The sequence below is a fragment of the Oryzias melastigma genome, linkage group LG16 (assembly GCF_002922805.2).
Source record: "Oryzias melastigma strain HK-1 linkage group LG16, ASM292280v2, whole genome shotgun sequence".
In the NCBI taxonomy this organism is placed as follows: domain Eukaryota; kingdom Metazoa; phylum Chordata; class Actinopteri; order Beloniformes; family Adrianichthyidae; genus Oryzias; species Oryzias melastigma.
In genome coordinates this window covers 29,038,123-29,063,538 of record NC_050527.1, presented here as the reverse complement: position 1 = coordinate 29,063,538, position 25,416 = coordinate 29,038,123, and the positions used below count along the sequence as shown (strand labels likewise).

The 25,416-nt window shown below is 42.7% G+C and overlaps 1 protein-coding gene across 2 annotated transcripts; it reads left to right on the top strand.

The window, feature by feature from the left end:
* The first annotated feature begins 474 nt into the window (after positions 1 to 474).
* On the top strand, positions 475 to 22,058 carry hsd11b2 (hydroxysteroid (11-beta) dehydrogenase 2). Of its 2 annotated transcripts, XM_024258427.2 has the most exons (6): positions 475 to 782; positions 882 to 1,087; positions 16,666 to 16,878; positions 18,920 to 19,105; positions 20,213 to 20,350; positions 20,429 to 22,058. In XM_024258427.2, the coding sequence occupies exons 2-6, from the start codon at positions 919 to 921 to the stop codon at positions 20,830 to 20,832; spliced, it is 1,110 nt and encodes a 369-aa protein (XP_024114195.1). In that variant the 5' UTR covers positions 475 to 782; positions 882 to 918; the 3' UTR covers positions 20,833 to 22,058. The 2 variants fall into 2 exon arrangements, with proteins under 2 accessions (XP_024114195.1, XP_024114194.1); XM_024258426.2 differs by having other exon boundaries at positions 475 to 1,087.
* Positions 22,059 to 25,416: the final 3,358 nt, after the last annotated feature.

Here is a 25,416-nt window from a genome sequence, read left to right as displayed (position 1 = left end):
TTCTTTTAGTTTGTTGGTGAAAGTTGGGAACCATGTTTACTTCAAATTGTGCTCAATATGTAAAATTTTAACCAAAGGTTGAAATTTCAAGTATTTTGGTGTCAGGACTTCAAAAAGTTTTCCAAGCGTTTTAATTAGCACTGCTTGGTTTATGATATGTTCTCTGAATCATCTCAGTGCTTCACTGAAGGTGGAGATGATTAAATCATTGAGTCTAATCAACTCTTCGTCCTCAAGAAGACTTAGCAACTCCATCTGCTGATGAAGATCAAGTGCTGCAGCTGAAAGCTCTTAAACATACTGATCAGGAGACTCACTAATCAGCCTTAAGTTGACTTGCTGCATTTTCCTGGCTTAACCCAATGATGAAGAACTGTAAACAGGTTGCACTTATAAAACATGCGCTCTCTTCCAATGAAGAGGCTGCTAACTCTTCTGTGTGTGAAAACCTTGTAACTCCGGCTCAGTTGAAGGACTTCCTGCAGAGGTGGAGGTCAAGCTCCAGCTTTAAGCATTTTCCACTGTGATAAGTTTGTTTTGTGTGTTTGTGTGTGGGGGTGAGTGTGTCTGTGTTTCTGTGTGTAGATTAAGTACAGAGCTGCTGCCTGTAGTCCCTCCTCCCCTGCAGCTCTCTATATATACCCCGACAGAGCAGCAGAGCTGCAACTCTGTTTGGACTGCAGTCCTCAGTGTGCAACAGTGTGTTTAACAGAGAGGGAGGCAGATAGACATTCACTGACTGTGTGAGAAGCAACACAGGAGGGACAAAGGCACACACCCAGGTGAACCAGCAGCTCTTCTCTGATGTTGGACAACTACGCTCTGCCACTCTGGGTTTACCTGGCTGCTCTGGCTGTGTTTGTTTGTGGGGCAATGAAAAGGATCCTGGCTTTCCACCTGAGTGTTGGGCCGACCCTGATGGCCTGGCTGGGGGCCACCCTACTCGTGGAGCAGCTGTGGGTGTTCTGCATGCCAGTCCTGCTGCTGCTGGCACTGCTTGGCCTGGCCTGTTACCTCTACTCCGCCTGCAGGACTGGCCCACCACAAACAGTGCTGTCTGGTCAGGGGAAAACCGTCTTTATCACAGGTAAGAAGACACCCTGTCTGCCTCATCTTTCTCTCTCACTTTGCAGAAAGGTAGAGTTTACTGTGTGTCTTTGGGAAAGGGGGTGGATGGGTTTGGAGGAGTTTTGAAGCTGTGGTCAGAAGGTTACAGATGTTCAGCATAAATTATATTTTTGCAAAACAACTTCTGATCTCTGAAAATGGTCTTACACCATTTTAAAAGTTTTTTGAATTATTTCAGCTGTTCTGAAATGAAGTAAATCAGACTAACGGAGGCATAAGTGAACCACAGACACCCCACTAGTGTGTCAACCTTTACGTCATGCCACTTTCTTTTGATCTTCTCCTTTGAAACAAGTCCCATTTGCCCTCCAAACAGAACGCTTTCTGAGAAGCTTTGTTCTTTTTAATGGACAGAATCTTTGTAAAGCAGAAAGTTCCTAAAATGTGTTGGAAGCTTTCTTAAAATAATAAAAACATGAACATTAACCTTGAGAATCTGTTATCACACAGTGAGATGGTATTTGTTACCATATTAGGGTTGTTTTTGTTAATGTCATCTAGCTTGATTTGAGTAGTGGTCTTTATTGGAGCAGAAACAGGTCCTGATGCAGACCTCTAGGTTCCTGGGTAGATTTATTGCTAAATAAGCCAGGTGTGTGTCTGTCTGTGTGTGTTTTGGAGACCAAGCTTGAAAACAGGGGTTTTGTAATTATTGGTCAGTCTATAAATTCTTACAAAGTGGAGCTCATGTTCCTTAAAAAAGCTTTTCTTAGGTCAGAGAGGTGATAGAGTCTGTGCTGTTTGTCACATATGAGCTGACAGAACAATGGATGCCTGCATTGTGTGTGAGCGTGTGCGTGTGGGTGTGTGTGTGTGTGGGGGGGGGGGGGGTTACTTATGTTAGTCTGTGTTTGTCAGTGGGATTACCTCCCCAAATCAAAGTTTAAGTGAGGGGGGTCCAAATCTTGTTTGTGGGACACAGTCAGCCATTTCAGTCGAACATACTGTTATGTTTGCGGGGTTGAAACACAGTTGATAAGAAGCTAGTTTGTGTGTGTTGGTGTGTGTATTTGGACTGGCCTCTGCCTCCACTCTTTGTGTTGTGGTTAATGAGATAATCAGATCCACAGATTAATGTGGCTTGTTAATAACACTCTTTCTTTGTGAGTCTGTACTCTGCTGTAATCTGCACAATCACACGTAACGTTCTCTTTGGCTCTCTGAAATAAGAAGAGCAGACTTCTCTATAAAGACTGAATTAAATCTTTTTTTTATCTAATCTCAAGCTGCATCCTGTAAAGTCGAATTTAATTTAAATGAAAGTCTGACGCAGTCTTTTTGATTTTCTCTTTATTTAACAGAAAACTTTATGAGATGAGCAGATTACTTTTCTCTGAGGAAAAAAAGGTTAAAACTTGATGAACAAAAGACTTGAGGATGTGACACAATCACCTTTTAGAATTGTTCTTTGAAGAGTTCTGGGTTCCTGGGTAGATCGGCTCCTGATAACACGCACAGCTTTTCCTTTTCTCCCTTGTCTGAGTAACGCAGACGTGTACATGTGCTTTAACTTTGGATGTCAAAGAAAAATGCCTTGATGTCAATCCAGACAAACGTGGATGATTGAATCAACCACACACTTGCAGAAGCAGTGGGTATCTTTTGAACATCATCTCTTTGTGGTAATCCCCGTACGTGTGTTCTAGTTCTTCTTTTGTTTGGCTTCACAGCACAAAGTGAGGTTGTGGTTTGGCTGGAAATGAATGCATGATCATGAGCTGACGGAGTCCAACTCTACGAGATGAACAAGCGTTGGCACTCAGTTTCTGAAGCAAGTTAAACTAGACTGGAAGAAGATGCCAGGGAGTCTGTTTGATCCAAAAATGTCCCCTAGTCTGCTGAGATCCTCAAAGATTTGGCAACATTTAATTCATACCGAAAAATGTTTTCCTGAAAATGAAAAATTGTTGAAAATGTTGTCCAAAAATGTTTAGCAGTAAAACTTGTATCTGTAATTGCCAGACAATAGTGACAATAATGAAAATATAAATATATTTATAACTCCACAGTAGTTGATATACAGCTGATTCAATTGCCATTAGAGTGGTTTTAAATCTTTTTTATGTTTACTTTATGCTCCAAATTCATTAACATTTTTGAACATTGTGCAATTACTAGTAAATAGATATGTTTTCCTCTCACATCTGACCTTGCAGCATTTGTTCTCAAGTAATTCTCAGGCAAAAAGTGAGTGTCCCTTCATTAGGTGTTGCTGTGTTGGCATTGTGGGGTTTACAACAAATCTACGCAATGTGCTGATCAAATCAAAAACATTTTCTTGACCTTGAATCTGTCGGTAAATTGCATATCATAAGAAGAAAGAAGACTTTTTTTTAATAAACTGTAAAGACCAGTTATAAGTATGATGTATATTTAATACTATTAATTCTCAAGAAAATGGCTTTGATTTATTTTCATTTGACTAATATGCATGTTGAAGTATCAGTGGCTAGAGGAGAAGTTGTACATATTCTTGGTGGGACTTTAGTAGAATTACTATCTTAGATTGTGGACTGAAAGAACAACGTTTGAACTGAGGTAACATGAGGACAGCAGTAACCCTGCTCTCCTCAGGCAAAGACGGGAAGCACTAAGACTGTCAGTCCATCACATGGTCATGTAAAGACAAACAAAACTGAGCAAAGCCTCCAAAACTAGACTTGATGTCATGAATTATGAGGACAGCTCTGTTTCCTTTGGTCCGAGGACAATGGCATCATGATTCAGCCTGTTGGGGCAAACATCTTAAAAATTTCAAACAAAGGACTTGTCCAGATCTGTTCCTCCCACTCAGGAAACAGGGCTGCACTGATCACAGGCAAGAAAATCTAGGTTATACAAATATCTGTGTCAATAAATCACTGCAGCCATCATCACACACCCACACCAAGGAGGGCTTTGAAAACACAGATTTCTGTGAAGCAATGTTGCTTTTACGTCCGCATATGGCAGACATAGATTGCAGCTTTTGTCTTGTTTGATTAAGATTGGTAGTTTTACACTGTCATTGGCTCAGAACAAACCTTTCATTTTTGGTGATTGTTGTTATTGCTGGTGGTAAGAGTTGGTTGGTTGGCTGTCAGGAAACAACGTAGCTTTTTTGGAATAAATTAAATCATTTGAGCTGAAGTTTAATTTAGAGCAATATCACAATTACTAACAGAATTTCAATAAAATAAAAACATGACACAAATTCTTAAGGAAAGTTAATCACTCTCTAAGACAGATCAAAGATCAAGTAGCCACTGAACGTGGTTCACCAAAACTATGTCAGTAGGGCTCTGTCTGTGCACTTTTCCATTCCTGATCATTCCTGATCCTGGTGAGATCAACATGGCCTACAGACCTTCAGAAGGCCATCTGCTGTCAATGCAACAAATACGCCTGAGACTGACGACTGAAATAAAGTCAATTCCACCTCCTCCAGCTGTAGACGTCTCATTTGCACGTGTCCTAACACCCTGGACCAGTGAGCAATGGGTTAAGCAGAACATCTACTAAGCTCATAATCAGCAGTCCTTTGTAACTCAGACCCACTGAGCTGCTACTGAGCAACGTGGAACCAGAAGTAAGAGCAGGATAAGAAAACATCCAGGAACGCCTTTAGAACACTGAGATTTTTACTACAAAGAGCTGCATTCTTCCCAGGATGAGGGTTGAAGTCAGATGATGAACTGAACAGAACATCCGGCCTGTTTGTGGAGAAAAATTCCTAAATGACTTCTAAGGTCTGTGGCTGAAGAAAGCATCCATAACTTTGGTCATGAAACCCATTTACCTTTAGGGCATCATTGATCCAGCTGCCATAGACTTCTTTATTAAGATTTTAATCAATGTCCTTTACATGATGTTCATAACCCAAGGAAGCATTGACTTAATAAATGACATTTTCGTACTACTTTTTCCATTGCTCTAACCCTGTCAATGTTTTCACGTTAATTCTTTCTTTGCTCTCATTTATTTTCTGCTTTGTTTGCGGGCATTTTTTCTTTTGCTCATTGCAGTTTCTTGTTAACCATATTTTTTGACAACTTTTGCTATCTTTGTGGGATATTCTTAACTTTCTTTACTTGGTTCCCATTTTTAAAACATCTCATATTTAAGAACTACATTAAGTCTACGACTCTGTTTCTTTCCTTTGTCTACACCAATTTTAACATAATCTTTTCTTCTTTTACTCTCCTAATTCTCTAATTCCTATTACTATTTTTCAAGAATGCTTCTCCATATGTCTCTCAAAATTGCTAATTATTAATGCTTTTTGTTTTCTGAATCTTTCTACTTTTGTCTATTAATACTGGAAAGGTCCAAGTCTTGCACAACACAAGTTGAGATCTTTCTTAAAACTGAGTTCTGGTAATTTAAAGCCGCCAACCATGGTCACATGACCTTTGCTTACACTTGGACCACACTCTTGGCGTTCCCCAGCGATGAAGCAATGCTGATCTTTGCTGTTCCATCATGTTATGTTTACAAAAAAGAAACAGGAAAAAAACAGTTGCTGTTGAAATGTATCCCTGATGAGAATTGGCCTGGAAGTGTCGCTCCGGTTCTGTTCATTGATCTGTTTTCACAAGTTTTCTCAACACAATTTCTTTCCCAGTATGAGGGAGTATTTTTAACCCATGAGCATACAAAAGCCCTCTGATGATCCACTTTTTCCAAAGCCTGAATCTAAACTGCTTAAATAAACAAAGTCAAACAAAGAAGGTTTTAGTTGTGCAAGTCCTAAAATATCAAGCTGTCCACATCTGTGGGACTGTATAGAATAAAAATGCTTTTAAAGTACTGCAGGTTGTCAGGAATCTTTCCACATGATACCTTGTTCTGAAAGAGTTTCAACCCAAATGTGTGGTTTCTGTGTTTGTAATCCAACCACTGTTCTCTGAAGTTTCAACTTTTTCACATGATGAACATTGAACTGATTTCAGAAAGAGCTACAACAGGCAAAAGATTATACACAAGACTATGAGAATCAGGAAGGGGAAACTCTTTCCCATAAAGTATGGACTTTGTGTACACACAAAGGGTAGCTTGAGACACCTGAAAGAACTGGTGGGATTTTGGAGAGGCTGTAGTCCTATTGTAGTCCTCTGCCCCCAGATGTTCAGCCTGGCAACAACATTGATAAATAACATTATAACTTTTCTTCCAAAAGCAAACAAACAAAAAAGATTGAAAAGATTTTTAACATTAGTAATTTAATTTAAGAGAACCCCCACCCCCCACCCCCCCACACACACTGGATTTTCTCAATCAATCAAAAGCTGCTTGTTGGCAAACTCAAACATGAATTTGCAAGAAGTTTTGCGAGGACCCTACTTTTTTGTTTGTTTTTGTAAAGATAGTGAGCTCTTGCTCTGACAGCAATGAGGAAATCCACTCATGACCCTTGACCTTTCCTACACCACGAAGATAAGACTTTCTGAGAGACTTAGAAACGCCTGAATTTTTTCTCTGCAGTTTTTTTAAAATCCCACATTTAGAGATAAAAAAACATTCATGTCATAGTGTTTTAACACCAGTAGAAAACTTTTTCTTTTAATGGTTAAAAGAACTAAGATAACTTAAAAAATCAAGTGTGACAACTTTGACAACTTATTTCCATTTGACTTTCAGACCTTTCCACTAACTTTTTATTGTATGGAAAGCTAGTTATTAGCTAAAAAGCAAAGCTCTGAATTTACTGGTTGATCTTTGTTCCAATTCTCACCTATGGTTATGAGCTCTGGATCATGATCGAAAGAACAAGGTCCCGACCATAAGCACTGAAGTGAGCTGGGCACTGCCTTAGAGAACCCGGACAGAGCTCGGGTGGAGCTGCTGCTCCTCTACATCCAGAGGAGCCAGTTGAGGTGGCTCGGGGATCTGGTCCAAAGGCTTTGTGGAAACTTCCCTGGGGAGGGGTTCCAGGCATAACCCACTGGGTGGAGGCCCCAGGAAAGACTCAAGACACACTAGAAAGACTGTCATTTGGTTGGGCTAGAAAGCCCCTGAGATTCCCCTTGAGGAGCGAAAGGTATTGGCAGAGGAAAGGAAGTTTGGGAGTCTTTGCTTGACTAGGCTGCCCAGCCTTGATAAGAGAAGATTGATGGATTGATGGATGGATTTATTTACTTGAGAAACACATCCATGCCCTTTTACTGGCCCATCTCACGGCACAGCAGTGTGGGTGTGGCTGACTTATTTGATGCTGTGTCCACATGTGGGAGGAGCTACCATCTAATGTTTTTGGCATGATCGCTATATGGAGCTGTGTCTGTGAATATCTCATGAAAGACACAGAAATCAGGTTTATTTATTGTGAGAGTTCTACAAAACATCAGTTACACATCTATCTATTTAGGTTCTTAAGATCAGTCTGAGAATCCAGGAGCTGGTTCACTCTCACTCTGTGTTTTCTATGACAGCCACTTCCACAGTGTTTCTGTGTCTCTGTGACTGAGTTTGAAGGCTCACTGTCTCGCATTAATCTGAGGGTAGAAATAAAAAACAAAAATAATATTAGAGAATCTATTTTCATTATTGTCTTGATGAAAATAAGAAAAATATCACAAACTTCATGAGGCCTGAGCCTGCAGCCTCCACCTCCCTCAGTGGCTTTCTGTCTGCCGGCGTATCAAGCTAGCTCCACTGGGTCCCGAGAGTCTGGCTGGCTGCAGCCAGAGAGCTGCCATGGGAGCGAAAGGCTCATTGTCCAGAGTGTATCCCGCCTTCTCCCAACAGTAACCGGACGAGATCTGGCAACCCCGGCAGGTTAAAGAAATAGATGGAACTTCAGGACAAAAATTATCGCATTGGATTAGTATTCTACACGCCTGTTGAGCCACTGAAAATGTCATATCCTGATTGGCTGATGTGACACCGGAATCTGGCAAGATTTAGACAGATCGCCTCAATTGCCGTCAGTACCTTTGACTTAACATTGAAACTGGCCCCATCTGCCATGCAAATCCCGTTTGGTGTGAATGCATTATTAGTTTATGCCACTTTCCATCTTTGCCACAGGCATCTCATGACAAGCCTCACATGACATACGTTGTGTCATCGTGGCACCCTGACCTCCGGAACAGTGGGTACTTCAGTGGCCTTTCAATCAGCAGGTAATTGTTTTGAGACCAGTTTCAGTCACAGTCTAGTTGCATTAAATCGAGCATAAAGCTTATGCCAAATAACTATGGAAGTTCATTTGCTGGCACCCCCAGAAAATGGGGAGCAACTGAAGGTCAATAACAAGAATCAACTTCTGCCCTTTGCATAAAATCTGTTAACATTTTAGAGTGCTTGTTACAGTATTTATTTTATAATCTAGATATTTTGGTTAACACAAGGTCATTGAATTGAACCACCTGAGTCGAGTGATTTTCCACGAGTCCATTAACCTGTCCTGTGTACTTTGCAGCAGTCAGCCAGAGGACCCAGGTTAATGGAAACCTCAGACTCATGGTTCCCTCTGCAGTACAAAGATTAGAATCATTAACTCTGGTGGTTCAGGAGCAGCTATGATCTCACACTGTCAACCCCAGTGACTTCTCTCCCTTGCTGGTTTAACGGCAACTTGCAGATGAATTCACGTGACCAATACAAAACAGTGGCCTGAATGACCTTCAGGATGTGTGGGGGGGTCACGGTTACAGGCAAGTTCCAAGTCACCAAACAGTTTATAAAACCTGGACTCTTGAGAGTCAATGTGCACGACCATCATCTCCTTGTGTAATCAGAACTACACAAGCTTTCTTAAGAGAAAAGGACACACGTCTTCAACACCAAAGAAAAAGGGTGTGAAGGAATGAGCAAAAACATTGAAGTTTTTTGAGTTGTGTTTCCATAAAAAATGGAAGGTTGTCAGTTCGAATTCAGGCTGAGTCATGACAAAGACTAAAAAGGGGACCCTATGTCTTCCTGCATGACACTCAGTTTGAACGGGTCTGATTGGAGGGTTAAGCCAACAAATGATTCCCAAGCACAGCTATGTCTGCAGCTCACCGCTTCCCCATGCAGGGGATGGGTCAAATGCAGAGAACAAATTTCACACACCTAGATGCTCAGTTGCTTCATCACCTGCTTCTGTCGTCAAATTTTGTGTTGTTGAACTCTAAAATATCATAAGTCTACTCTCAATAAATCTTTTTGGCTCTTTTGTGGGGCATGAAGTCTCAAAATGAAGACTGAGAGCAAGTTCAAGAACATGTAGGGTGTTCTGTGGGAACCCTGAAGGCACCGAAGAAAATCAATACACCACATTCAATTCAATTCAATTTTATTTATACAACCCAATATCAAAAAGAAAATTTGCCTCATTGGGCTTCATGCAGTTATTTTACAGATGCAAAAGGTTAGTCATAAAATATGAAAAAATAGCTAAAGACTAAACTAAGACTAAATAAAACAGGTTATCCCTGCCCTTAGACCCTCCCTCCCAGTAAGGAAAAACTCCTAAAAAAACCTGAGTCAGGAAAAAAGAAGAAACCTTGGGGATTCCCACATGAAGGAGAGATCCTATCCCAGGACGGACAGGAGATACCAGAACTATTAAAGAAAGATTAGCTTCTACAACTACGTATCTAAAAGAGTTCATTCAGATAAAGCTGAGGGACAAGTGATGATGAAGTCCATAATCAAGACGAAGCAGGGCATCTCTGTGAGCAATCAGGAGATGTCCTGTCAATGCTCTACTCACCAATTTTAACTGCACCTTTTAGTACACACACCTCTAACACCACAAATATACACTAACACTAAATCTCCTTTCCACGCCGGGAGTGGGATCCCCGACATTTAAAATCTAGCAGGGTATCAATCTACATCGGAGCCTGGGGGTGTCCAGGTCTCGGTGGTGCGGAGTCCGGTCCTTGCTCTCGAGAACTAGTCCTCTCCTTAACTCCATCAGTGGGTGTGCCTGGTCGGGCCTTGTTTACATCACTCCTCCGGGACCTCAGTTTCTCTTTGGTGCGCCTCTCCTCTGCGGGGGTGGGCGGCCCCTTCCTTGCTTCTCCCTGTACCTCCTGCGGTGGGAGCAGGCGGTTGTCTGGAGCATGGGGGTGGGTCTCCCTTGGGGGGCACTGGCTCGTACCTGGGGTGGTGGGGGGGCTGCTGTTCTGGCTGGGTTTGGGCCTGCACTCTCTGTGTTCCTGTGCATTCCTGCTCTAGGGTGTGGGGGTCTCTGTGGCGGTCCCGCGTGCCCTGGTCTGGATGTTTGGCGGGATTGCCCGGCAGGCGGGTTCTCTCCGCGGCCCTGTGGCGGGTGTTGGGGGGGTCCTGCCTGCTGCTGCTCCGTCTGCGGGGTGTCTTGGTGTGGGGACTGTTGGATGCTCTCCCCCTTTGTACATTCCATCTTTATCCACGTTAGGAAACCATAAACTCTCACCTGAGCACAGGTGTCAGCTCACCTTTGCACTAATAGTTTGTGTGACAGAATGAAAGGCTTTATTTGTGTCAATTTGTATGATTAAGTGTGTGAGCTGCAGTTACAGTTGTATTGTGTACATTCTGACTAGTTTAAATGTGGAGACTATCTTAACCAACAGGTGTGTTTGTAATTATAGAGTGTGTGTAGACAGGCCCCGCCCATTCTAGTTAGACCTGGATATTTTATGATGTTGTTTCCCTCTGGTGCCATCTTCTTTTTTTTCTCTAAACCACCCCCCTTTACCCCCCCCCCCCCTCTTCTTTGTTTCCTTCCAGTCCAACAAAACAAAAATAAAACATAATCAATATAAATAAAGTTTATCATTAAATACAACAGAGGTTTACACTCAATAAACCTCTGTTTTGACAGTAAAATCTGCCCAACACTAGAGGCTTCCAGCCCGTATCTGTTTGCTCAGCTGTTGGACAGAACAAGTTAAAAAAAAGACAAAGCAGAAGTGCAGTCCACATGTCCCTGTTGATTCAAGGATTGGTTTAAACCTCATCGAACTTCTCCAACAAGAATGTCTCAGGTCTCTACAATGGTCCTTTACAACGCTAATCCAGGGATAAAAACTCAACAGATATCCTGAGGAAAATAAACATAGAAGACATCAAAAAACAAACCCAACATGCTCAAAGAGAAGCAATGAAAAATAAGAAAAATTCTAAATCCTAATTGTTTACCACCCCACAAAAATAATGAAATCAAAGCTTTCCTTATTAGCTTTACTTGTTGGCAATGAACTTAAACCATGAGGAGTCCTGCTAAAGATATTCCCTACCCTCTTTAGGCTGATTGGAGTAACCTGAGCTGTTTACGGAGGTGGAGCTGCAGATGTTGCCACTGGCCTCCACCCAAACACATACGTGTGTTTCTGACCTCGGTCGTGTCATCCAGCTCATCCATCTCTGCACAGATCAACGTTTATTTCTTTATGTGGGGCCCCTTAGAATGTCAGCTCTATTATGTAACGCCACTCCCCCAAAGCCAGATACAGATATCAACTCTGCACATGTACTTGCAACCCCCAAGTTCTTCACATGACTCTTGAGCACACTGAAGGCCTAAGCGAGGTCTCCAGCCTGTACCGATAAATCAACTGTTAAACTAAGCAGTAAATATTGCTGGACAACTTAAGCAAAAGATCAGGATGCACATACAATTTTCAGACTGGAATCTACAGAGCAGTGAAAAAACAGACATAAGCTTAAACAAAAAGCCAAAAATTGCTGAGTTTACCCAGCTGGATGATTTAGCCAGGCCCACAGATCCTGGTGGTTGTGGGAGTTCTTACTGGTTGCCAGATTTGTGAGTAGTGAAAGCTCAACTCCTACAAACATCCAGCTTCAGTCTGTCTGAGGCCTGCAAACCCTTACAGTAACCTTAAGATTCAGGACACAAAATACCCACTAAACAATGCGGCTCTACAGCTTTTTGCTGATAGATCTGCACATCCAGGAAAGTGTCCGTTATATACATTATAACAGCAGTAATATACAAACACTTTGACCTCTTTGTAGGCAGTGGGGCTGGTGCATCTGCCTATGTGAAGCTTTTATCAACATACAAATGATTCAAAACAAATGTCTAAAAGGTAAAGAAAAAAAAACCATGACCTTAAATAAGGATGGTGTAGAAAGAAAATCTTAGCATCTTAACCTCTGCATTAGGAGACATTAATCCTTAATCATTTTTTCTAAAGATTTATATGCAGCTGAATGGCTGCGTGCATGACTGGCGTTCGGGAAACCAGGGTTTGAAGGGTGCGAAGGCAGGATACACGCGGGACAGATCACCAGCCTTTCACACTCGCAGTGGCTCTCTGGCAGCAGCTAGCGAGCTTCCCAGGAGCCAGTAGAGCTTGCTCACTTGATACGCCGTTAGAGAGCTGCTGTGAGCAGCGGGGCTGCCTGCTCGAGCCTCCTAAACTTTATATTTTTCTTATATTCATTGAGACAATGATAAAAAAAAAAAAAAAAAGGTCCCGTTTTCATTTTCCCCCTCTTGGGTTAGAACTAGACATTGAGCCTTCAAACTCAGTGACAGAGACACAGAAACACAGCGGAAGCGGCTGTCATTAAGGCACAGCCCCCAGAGTGAGATAGAAACTTCAGGTACCGGAAAATCTTAGGAAATCACATAGGTTTAAACCCAAACATGGAGGTGTGATTACTTATGTTTTTGTAGAACTCTTCACAATGAATAAATTGGATTTCTCAACATCATCTGTGTCTTCATACATTCTAAGTGAGATATCCACAGACAACGCGCCATGTAGCGATCATGCTAGAAACATTAGCTGTTAGCTCCTCACACATGCGGCTGCGGCGTCAAACTCAGGCAGGAGGCAAAATATGGGTGGGACACTCAAATTTGTCACGCAGTGCGGCATTTGGCAAGACCCTTCATGGTGCATACCTATGTAGCCACAAGGGGGCCGGGTCTGGGTCTCCCTGTGCCCAGTCTGGATGACATAAAGGTTTGTGTCAGGAAGGTTATCTGGCGTAAAAAACTCTGTCAAACCGAATGTGCGGATCTGTGAAAATTGATTTGCTGTGGTGACCCCTGAGGGGATAGGCCGAAAGGTGAACAACAACTTTCTAAAAATGTATACATTTCAACCTAGTTAAATATTCACAAAGCTTATGTTTGGTCTCGGAGGTCAACAACTCCCAAGAACCTGTTGTATGTGTCAACAATGGCTGATCTGCAAGGAAGTTATAACTAAATGTATCATGGCAACACAAAACTTGCCATCAGTCATCACAATACAGCAAGTTACAAATCTAATGTTTTGCTCTAAATATACTAATGTAATTTTAAAAAGACTTCTGTTGCTTAATGTTGACTGATTTAGCACTTTAGGCTCAGAAACAGCTTCTTCCCTGAAGCTGTCAGGCTTTTGAACTCTGGGTGACTGTTGTGTCCTGATTGTGCGTTTGTGCTTAATTGTGTGTGCATGTTTATAGAATAATTTGATTAAAATTAAGAGTATTTTTACATACAGTTATATGGCATTTGTTTTAACCCTAAAGCAATTTATCTACTTCTGTTTTTGTAAGTATTAGTGGGATATATTGTGTTGTAGATTGTATTGTAAACGGTGTCATATTGTACCTGTTTCTTCTCTCACATGTGCCGGGACCTGAGTTCCAATCTCATGCCAGTGACATTCATTTATCTACTGATTTGACCATATCAATTCTTGAATCCTTGAATTCAGGGTTACATGGCCTTAAAACTCCGCCATATCAAATTTGATACCCCATTTTACACATGATTTGACTAAAACATATTTTATGAAATTTTAATTATTTTCACATTGTATCAACCCAATAACTATTCCTGTTGATGTTTCAGTACAAATTGTATGTGTTTTCTTAATGTAACTTCTTCAAAAAGAACGTGTCCAACTCCTTCAGCCTTGTAGCATCACTAGAAGACCCTCTAATGTGTGAAATACTGTTGGATTATCTCTACACTGCGTGTATCTCATGGTATATATCAAGTTTTTCAGGAAAAAAAGGTCACACTGCTCTTTTGGGGGGCTGTATCAAATAGGATACGTTTGGCGTTCAAGGATAAAGAGAAACTGTTTAAAAAAAAATAAAAATAAAAACCAATAATGTGTCTCCTGAACAATCACTGGCACAATCTCATTGTCAGACAGCAGGACCATTGGCCAAACCCCAACCATGCTCACATGGAGATGAGAACCGGAAGTTGATGCCAAGTCAATACCAGTACTGTACGCAGATATTGGTGCATTGATTTGGACATGTCAGTCACTTGTGCTACCTTTCAAGTCCCACCCATTCATATAAGGGCTGTGAGGGTTTGCGGAGCTTCAGTTTGAATGCAAAAGTTGAAGCAAAGAAAGTAAGAGACGAAATATGTTTACTTGAGTGTGAGTGAGGATGGAGATGCTGAGCTGCAGTGACTGTCAGAGTGAAATAAAACATCTGCTGCACATGTATACGCTCTCCACTGCTTTGTCACACTTCAAGGCTTTTGAAAGTTAACAAGGCATGTTTTTTCAGTTTTTCAAGCACAGCTTCAAGCAGAATTTAGGGACCGGAACCGATTTAATCAATCATTCTTTATCTTTTTAGCATTTTTCATAACCTTTCTTGGTGACACAAAAAAGATGTACCGGTACAACAAAATAATTAATATTAAACAAATAAATTTGTTTAAATATAGGGTCACCCCCCCATCCCGTCTCCCGGACAACCGCCAGCCCTCAACCTTAAAGAGCATATATCATGTAAAAATCAACTATTTTTAAAACTTTTAAGTGCATTATAATGTTCATTCATCATGATAACCCTAAAGTAATACGTCTCTCCACTCACAGATCTCTGAGTATTCCTCTTAAAACCAGCACTCTGAGCACCAGCCCCTCCCAAACCACAAAAACGAGCAGGTTCTCTGACATCACACAGTGAGAACAGTCCCTTTCAGGAAGCACTGTTTCAACACTATGAACCTCTATTGACCTGTGTTTGTGCCCAAAGTAAATGGTACATAAAGCTTCATGATCATGGGACATCTAGAGCTGTACTCTAATAAACCCTGTAAATTCCAAGAACAGGACATTTTTTTTCTGAAACTACTGCAGTCACTGTTCACATGTCACTCAAACTATTTTTTAAACAAGATTTCAATTAATAGGGCTTTAGTCAATCTCCCACTGTGTCAAAATAAGCTCAAGCTCTGCAAAGTCTTAGTTCCACCTTGGTGTCAAGCTCCTGCTTCAACCTTTATTCCTTGGGGAGCTGAAGAGGAAACCCTCTCATTTCTGAGTTGTCGAGCTGCTCACAGCAGCAAATTCATGGTAACCTTGCAGGTGAGCTCAGTCCTCAGAGAGCAGAAACATGAAGTGTTTCTCCAGAGTGGGGTGGGATTTATTTTCCTCTCTCTCAGCGGCTCTTTTCTCAGGACATGACTTTGGAAATCCGCCAAGAACACGAGGGAAGCAGCATGCCAGTGCCTCAGTGCTCGCCAGCAGAACTCATTCAGACACCCTCTGCACAAAGGAACACAGAACAGCGAGTTCTGCTGCAGATCAAGTTGTAGGAGCTCTGAGTACGTGACAGATCCCCACAGTGGCTGTATCGGAGGGACTCTGGAGTCCTTCCGGGAAAACATATGTGGTGTGAGAGCACAAGTGTTCTACAGTCTGTTTCTGTGAAGAAATGCCCCACCCACTTGGAGACACAGATCAGAAAACAACTGAAAAATCAAAAAACAGTTTTGCTCAATGTTTAAGCCTTCTTTAATCCTGAAAGCATTCCACTTAATTTCACTGAAATCAATTGGTTGTATAAAAAAACAAGAATACTTAATATATTGTTAAATTTGTAAGTGCATGATCCAACAATACTTAAAAAAACATTTGTTTCAACTAATAAAAAATAATTGGATAACTTAATAAAACTATCTATATGGAATGCAAAATGTCCCACTGTAGATCTAGGAAAACATCAATTACACACATTATAACAGCAGTAATATATAAACAGACACAACAAGGATTGCAAAACACTCAGAGCTTTATATATTTTTTTCAGACTGATATAAAGCTGAATCTTACCATCAATAAATTACACACGTGATTCAAAATTCCACAACTCTCTTCTAAACCCCAAAACAAGCCTCACCAATATAACATGTTTTAAGGGCCAGTACTGCCATCTACAGTTTTGCAGAAAAAGAAAGAAAAACAAAATATTATTAAATACATCTTATAATAGAATGGTGGTTCACTTTCAGCTTATCCCTTTCGGGGTCGCCACAGCGTAACAGCACCCACTGTTTCGCATCAGTGATTTGGCAGAGTTTTTTTTTTTATGCTGGATGCCCTTCCTGACGCAACCCTGTACTTGAGGGGCACAGGGACCCAGTTAGGCAGCAGCATCAAGGGTCTTGGCTAAGGACCCAATCTGGATGGAGATCAGTCGACAACCCTGGGAATCGAACCCAGGGCTTCTGCATTGCCAGCCCTTCACCTAGCCCACTGAGCCACCCAGCCGCTTGACCACATCTTATAATAGAATAAACGTGTTAAATATTTTCCTTCTGACTGGACATTTATTCGCAGCTCTTGGTCTTTGTCCCTGCAGGCTGTGACTCTGGTTTTGGAAAGGAGGCAGCAAAGCGTCTGGACTCTCTGGGCTTTGAGGTCTTTGCAACTGTGTTGGAGCTGACAGGAGACGGAGCCAGAGAGCTGCAGAGAACCTGCTCGCCTCATCTCACGCTGCTCCAGGTGGATATCACTCAGCCGCAGCAGGTGCAGCAGGCGCTGCTGGACACCAAGGCAAAGCTGGGCCTCCGAGGTAAAAGACTTGTGGTTTGAATGTAAATTTCTCAACATTAGTGAGACCAAAAAAGGAAAGTTTGTGAACAGCTGTTATTCATTTAGAGCTCTATTGATGCATGAAGAGAGGTTATGTGATCAAAGGCTTCATGAAAACATGAAAAGCTTAGTTTTTGTTTGAAAAAAGACTTCACACAACTCTCAGCTTCAGAGGGGATGCTTTTACCAGAAACTGGTGAAATTAATGAAATGTCCTTGGATTGACTGCTCCATGAATGGCCTCACCGCACTGACAGCTAAGATGCATCTTTGGCAGAAGGTGGAGACACTATCAAAGAGTCTGTTACATAATTTACTCATGCTGCTAACTCTGCGCAGAAGGGAGAGGCAGAGAAGAATCGTTTTGCAGTTTATTTTTTCTCACCTCAACATCATGATTGAAATGAAAAAACGCACAGTTTGGCTTGTGACCACAGATTAGTGGAGCTGTTGAGATCAGTCAGTCACCATCAGCTCAGAGGGTTCATCCTGTTTGTGCTTAACTGGTTTTTCTGGGATCTGACAAACTTGGAACACTCTCCATAGATCTGCTCTGCATGTTCACTTCTGAGTATTCCTCTGATAAACCAGATGCTTAAACAGTTATTCTGTTCCGGGAACACTTTCTCAAAAGGGGGTGGAGGGTGGGGGTGGTTCATGTTTCACTCTGTGTAAAGACTGGCTGTGATTGGCTAAGAGATGCGTCTCTCACAACATTTACCATTGCTCCGCCCAAGGTCCTGAACCTCGTGGTCATTCAGGGATACGCTCAGTGTGAGTGTCTGCTTGTGTCCTTTGCTGTGTTTCTGGGTGTGAACATAAATCTTTCATGACTTTGAATCTTTTCGATTATGGGGACCAAGATCAGCAGTCCTCCTCCCGCCTCATTAAAGTTTAAGGGCATGTGGTTTGAGGTCCGTGGGACTTTTCCAGTAAGGAAACAGGAAATGTTCAGACCTCCTGCAGAAACAAAGAGCAGCATGTTTGTGGAACATTCTGCAGATTTCTTTTTTTCTCAGTTGCACAAGTCTTTGCTGTGCCTGCAGAATTGCTTAAGCGACATCCTGATGTACTCACGTTTGTTCCAAATGGGTTTCACAGCTGACTGGGCACAGCTCAGACAGCTCTGTTTGTCATGAGCCACATTTAGAAAGAGATACTAGACAAACTGATTGAGCTTAACAACAGCAAAAGGCTAACTCTCAACTGACTCACATTGTAGCACTGTAAAAAGAATGTGACCACAGCCATTTCTTTTTTACCCAGTCAGCTCATGTCAGGTATGACATGAACGTGATTACTCTCCTTTAAACAGTGTGGAGTACAGACTGAAAGTCACCTGAGGTATGGTCTCTGCATACAGAACAGATGGATCAGCTAAGATTAGAACATGGATCCTCGACAAATTCTGAAACTCCAGCTTCTGCCTCTGGAGAGTCTGCAACACATTTAGCAGAAGGTCTAGAAATATGCTCTTTAATCCATTGACAGTTCAGGTAATGCATAAAACTTCTTGAAAAATGCAGCAGCTTTTAACATTAGAAATCAACACATGCAGCAATAAACTGGATCTGCAGTCATCCCCGTGGTGAGAGGGCTCTGCAGAGCCCCAGGCCAAAGTACAGTCAGAACATCAAGTCCAGGTTTCCAAACCAGAGCTTTTTTTAAACAAATTGCTTCACAAAAAGTGTTTTGATCCAACAAGTTCCGAACAAAGCCCTCACAAGGATTCTGAGTAGCACTGCACGTGTTTTGTCCTCAGAGTGACTCGAGTACTTCCAGACCGTTTGGTCTGACATCAAACAAACAGGAGCAGGCGAACCTCAAAAGACTAAATTGGCAGCAACAAAGCCACATCGGTTCTCAATGAAAGCCTGTCACTTTATTTCATAACCGTAACCACAAAAACTCGTGGCAATCGCAGGCAAGCCCTGCAATGTGGGACGCTAAAGAATCTCAGAACTTCATCAAACAGCAGTCTGACCAACAGTATATGTGTGTGTTTGCACTTGTGTTTTCAGGTCTGTGGGGTTTAGTGAACAACGCTGGTGTTTGTGTGAACTTTGGTGATGCAGAGCTCTCACTCATGTCCAACTTCCGAGGATGCATGGAGGTCAACTTTTTCGGCACACTGAGTGTCACCAAGAGTTTCCTACCACTGCTGCGACAGGCCAAAGGTCGGATTATCACCATCTCCAGCCCAGCTGGTGAGTATTAGCAGACTTCAGTTTACCAGAACCCTACTTCTTCTCGCACAGAAGAATGTTTTCTTCTTAAGGTGCTATCACATCAAGCGCGATTCACGCAGCAGAGGCGGCCAGCTACATTGTCAACTCAATGGTACAGGCGCGCTCTGAGGCGAATTGAAGCCTTGCGGTGTGATTTGAGCGACTGGCGCTGGCAGTCTGCTAGCAGCTCGATTTGAGCAGCCCGGTCAAAATGGGAATACCTGAAGTTTGATAGGTCGCTGCGTCGCATCTGCCAATTAGGAACTCAGCTTTGGGCACGTGTCGGAGCTCACTCACTCCATATGTCGACAGGCAGAGAGGAGCTGTGGGGTGCGAAGGCTCCCAGCTCGGGGCTCATCGCGACATTAACAAAAAGGGAAAAGGTCAACTTATTTTATTTTTCCCCCTCAGGTTAATACGACACAGTCAGCCTTCATGCTCAGCCACAGAGACACAGAAACACAGTGAAAGCGGCTGTGAGACAGACACAGCCCCCTGTACCGGGAACATCTTTTAATAATAATCATATAAAATCAAACATGGAGACATGATTACTGATGTTTTTCTAGAACTCTTCACAATAAATAAACCTGATTTCTCAAAATCTTTTGAATCTTCCATTCATTCTAAGGGGGATACCCACAGACACCATTCCTTATAGTAATCATCCTAAATGCATTAGCTGGTAGCTTCTCCAGCACGCGGCCGTGGCGTCAAACTCAGGAGCATATTTTTTGACAGGTGATGACCAGCAAATTGGTTGCATGGCAAAAGACTGGCGGGGCACACGAATTTGTTGCGCAGATCGCGTTCGGTCTGAACTACTTTTACACTTTCATGCCATCCAGCAAAGCAGCAACAGAGGCAATGTCAATAGGGTGTGCTACCACAAATAAAATATTCTGGGATTTGACATGTAACACTAAGAATTATAGAGCTTTCCAGGCTACACCCACAGGTGTCTTGGTTACAGTCAGTTGATGGGGATTTCTACAAACAAAGCAGTCTCAGGGTTTTGCAGAATGGCCTTTTCCCTGCACTACACAGTGCAGTGATTTGTTGGCATATTTGATTCTTTTATTCCAGGAGACCAGCCGTTTCCCTGCCTTGCAGCATATGGAGCATCAAAGGCAGCTCTCAATCTGTTGACTGATACTCTTCGACATGAGCTGGAGCCCTGGGGAGTCCAGGTGTCCACTATCCTGCCATCTTCATATCGGACAGGTGAGACCCCCTTCCATCCCACTGCAAGAACATTCAAAAACTTGCTGTCAAACAAACACTGATCCCTGTTGTTCACAGGTCGCACCAGTAACCATGCCTACTGGGATCAGCAGTACAAACAGCTACTGCAGGGTCTTCCTCCAGCACTACTCGAGGAGTATGGCGAGGACTATGTGACTGAGACCAAGGACCTGTTTCAGAGCTTTGCCAGCCAGGCCAACCCAGATGTTACTCCAGTTATTGACACCATTGTTCAGGCATTGCTTGCACCTCAACCACAGGCACGTTACTATGCCGGCCCTGGCGTGGGCCTCATGTATTTCATCCACAGCTACTGCCCCTTCAGCATCAGCAACCGCTTCCTCCAGAAACTGTTTGTGAAGAAGAAGCTTATGCCCCGGGCACTGAGGAAGCAGTCAAGCCTGGAGCTCCACAGCCTTCACAACAATAACAACAATGAGGAGAAGATGGAGAAACTGTGAGGCAGCAGAGGTGCCCCCCTGCAGATAGAGGACCACATGTGTTAAACACTCCCGCAGCCACAGCCTGTCCTTCTATTTGTTCTATAAATCCTGAGGGGGTCACAGTCATGCACTTGGTAGGGTAGGGATGCTGCTACGGGCCAGTCTGAGAACACCATCACCCATGTTTTACAAACTCACCAATTCCATGTGCCTTTAAACACCAAGCTGAAAGAAATGAAGCTGCATCTTGTGCTCTCAGACTGTTGTCCCACACTTTGGCTCCTCCAAGGGCAAAGTTAACGTTTGGAAACCAACATGTGGATGCAATGATTCAGAAATGAAACACAGAAAGTGTCTCAACCAGCCTCTTTGTTGAAGTGAGGTCTCAGCTGCAAACACACTCGAGGCGGTGCTTTGGTGCTTTTGTCATTTGACATCCTGAAACTCTGGTCCCTGATGATATGTCTTAAAAGCAGCAGATAGTTTGTAGGTGGATGACCTCCACCAATATGAGCCACCTCCAACTCTTGACTGAAGTCAATGCGCTTCAACAGAATTTTATACCTAGTTAATTGAAATGCTTTATACTTCAAGCATTTCATACTTCAGAAGCAAGTCACTTATGTACATCACCAGGCGGAGTTATGTCATCTTGATGATTCGAAGTTTGACAGAACAAGGAGCAACAGCACTGTGTGGCCAGACAGCGCCAGAGAGCCTGATCCACCCGCGTGAGAAAATGTCAGTTTATGCTGATGAATTTGGGTTGTTTTTAAAAGGGAAACTGTTTTGGTGGGAGTGGTTTAGAGATTTTTTTTTTTATAAAATTCTTTAAGAAAGAGATTACTGTAACTTCTGAGAGTCAAAGTTCCTCATTTTACTTTTGGCTGAAGGCTGGTGAAGCCTGTGATTTTTGAGTGACAGATGAATAGTGCAGCTGATGGTTTCTCATTCAAGTGTATGGTGCATCCCGCACAGTTCAAAAGTTCTTTACTTTCCTCACATGCTGAGAGCAGGACTGGCATAGTGTGCCTGAGGATGGACATGTGTTCAGTGTGTCTCTTCAGGCTGTGGATCTGTCTCTGATGTTCTGTTTCAAACTGTTAAAATATTTATGTTGTCATTTTCAATCATTTTAACTGTGATTTTTTTGTATAAATATATGAAAAATAGCAACGGCTACATGATGTGAAGCATTCACTTTGTTTATTCTTTGATAGAAATAAAGATGACTTTTTTCAGAATATGACTTTGCTTTTTGCACAATACAAACAGAAAAAAGGTGACAGGTATTAGGGAGCAAGTTAAAAGCTAAAATAATGCACACAACATTGGAGAAAGTATTTCAAGGGTCTCCAGGAGAATCCTGTATTTCATATGAAATGCAGAACATTTTTCAATAAATCATTAACCTTTCCTTCACAATAAATGCGCAGGTTTCATCTTATGAGCTGGGAGTAAACCTTTTTCTCAGATTTGTGGCGATGACTTCTGTCACTGTGTGTGTATATTAGGGATGCAACGATACCGTTTTCTCACAGTTCGATACGTAACATAAGAAATCAGATTTTTTTCAAGTGCACAGCTTTTGAAACTTATTGCAGAATCACACTTAAATAGAACTATTGTAAACATTCTAACTTGTATACAATGTAATCAAATGTAAAAGTTCCTCAGTCCTCAATACATGTAAACATGAGTATAATAAACTCCAACAATCTAAGCTGGGCTCTTAAGTCTTGACAGCCTGCAGTACTGCACTCTTAATTTACCAGTGGGAGGGCCGTCATATAATGAACATTTACAGAGAGATAGATCTCTGTTACCCACTAAGTCCAGCTGTACATGGAAAGTTCTGCGTTTTTACTAAGTCTTCTTCAATCTCATTGCGCACTTGTTCATAAAGTGCAGGTATATATAGATTTTTCTGTGAAATATGGACGTGCTGGTACATTATATTGTGGGTCAACTGTTTTCATTAAATGAGAAACCCTCCATTATCAACCACTGAAAAATAACTGCAGAGCTTTAGCAATAAGCACTCTGATGGTGTCAGATATTTTCTTGTGTTTATCTGAGGTAATACTGTAAATCTCACGCGTTTCTCACATTGTACGATATAGAGATGAGGCATATCTTGCAGACAGTGTACTTCTTGTTAACACATTTCACCCCCTGATCATCATATTCGACCGCGAACCCTAGATGTCTTCACACCGCAGGTTTTACTGTTGGTGGCGTCTTCAAACACACCAGCTGTGTCGGCACACACACAAGGGGCTAAGAAATGAAAACTCCGCGAAAAAGCACGGAGAAGTCTGAAATTCTGCTCTACGCGCGAATGGAGAGACTCCCCAATGAAAGCGGCCGTCCGAACATGCACCGACATAGCTGGTGCCCAAGCACGTTGCCAGCCACAGAACTACTGCATTTGCCCCCTCAAATTATTGCTTTTAGCATTTGGGCTCCACCTCCTAGGGGAGGGGCAAAGTAGTTTCTGGCAGGGAGGGGGAGAGTGGGAGCAGACAAGCTCTGGAACGAAGACACGAATACACAGACAAGCTAAAAGCAGCTCACAGTGGTACTGAATAAATTAAATGCGTATCATGAAAACTGCCGTACCAAACCGTGGAAGGCGTATTGAATGGTTCGGTTTTATATTGAATATTGTTGTATCCCTGTATGTGTATACGTATATGTGTGTATGTATACATATAGGTGTGTGTGTGTATATATATAAAAAGAAAAAAAAAACGTCCCTCTCACCCTCCGTGGGTGGTTTCTCCTCTTAGCTCAGGTCCTCTACCAGAGGTCTGGGAGCTTGAGGGTCCTGCAGTATCTCAGCTGTTCCTGTTCTTTTCTTGAATGAGATGTCTGAGGTCTTTCCATGGATCTGCTGTAGCCACTCCTCCAGTTTGGAGGTTACAGCCCCTGAGTGTTCCAATCACCACGGGCACCACTGTCACTTTCACCTTCCAAGCTTCCTCCAGTTCCTCTCTGAGTCCTTGGTATTTCTCCAGTTTCTCATGTTCCTTCTTCTTGCTGTGACCATGGCTTGGTACTGCCACATCCACCACAACGGCTTTCCTCTGTTCTTTTTCCACCACTACAATGTCTGGTTGGTTCTCCATTACCATCCTATCCATCTGGATCTGGAAGTCCACAGGATCTTTGCTCTCTCATTCTCTACTACTTTCAGAGGTGTTTCCATTTTGACTTTGGGGTTTCCAGTCCATATTCTGTACATGTTTCTGTATATTATTCCAGCTACCTGGTTGTGGGGCTCTATGTATGCTTTTCCAGCCGGCATCTCACACCCTGCAGTTCTGTGCTGGATTGTTTCCTCTTTGCACAGTCTACACCTTGGGTCTTTTTTTTTAACTTGTCCTGTCCAACAGCTGAGCAAACAGATGTGGGCTGAGAGCCTCTTGTGTTGGGCAGATTTTACTGTCACAACAGGGATTTATTGAGTATAAACCCATCCATCCATCCATTTTCTTGACCGCTGTGTCCCTTTCGGGGTCGCGGGGGTGCCGGAGCCTATCCCGGCTACTGATGGGCGAAGGCGGGGTACACCCCGGACAGGTCGCCAGTCTGTCGCAGGGCCTCAATCACACACACATTCACTCTCACATTCACACCTAGGGGCAATTCAGAGTCACCAATTAACCTATGAAGCATGTTTTTGGACGGTGGGAGGAAGCCGGAGTCCCCGGTGAAAACCCACGCATGCACGGGGAGAACATGCAAACTCCACACAGAAAGGTCCCAGCCGGGATTTGAACCGGGGCCTTCTCGCTGTGAGGCGAGAGCGCTAACCACTGCGCCACCGTGCAGCCCTTGAGTATAAACCCCTGTTGTATTTCATGCTAAACTTTATTTATATTGATTATATTTTGTTTTTGTTTTGTTGGACCGGACAGAAATGAAGAAGGAGGGGGTAAAAGGGGGGTGATTTAGAGAAAAAAAAAAAGATGGCAACAGAGGGAAACAACATCATAAAACATCCAGGTCTAAATAGTAAACCTGAATCGGCGGAACCTGTCTACACACACACTCTGTAATTACAAACACACCTGTTGGTTGAGATAGTCTCCACATTTAAACTAGTCAGAATGTACACAATATAACTGCAGCTCACACGCTTCATCATACAAACCGACATAAATAAAGCCTTCATTCTGTCACACATACTGTAGTAGTTCACTTTCGGCTTATCCCTTTCGGGGTCACCACAGCGTAACAGCACCCACTGTTTCTCATCAGTGATTTGGCAGAGTTTTTACGCCGGATGCCCTTCCTGACACAACCCTGTACTTGAGGGGCACAGGGACCCAGTTAGGCAGCAGAGTCAAGGGTCTTGACTAAGGACCCAATCTGGGTGGGGATCAGTGGACAACCCTAACTCTAACCCTTGGAATCGAACCCAGGGCTTCTGCGTGTCAGCCCTTCACCTAGCCCACTGAGCCACCCAGCCGCCTCTATTCTGTTACACATACCGTTAGTGCAAAGGCCAGCTGACACCTGCGCTCAGATGAGTGTTTATGGTTTCCTAATGTGGTTAAAGATGGAATGTACAAAGGGGGAGAGCACCCGGCAATC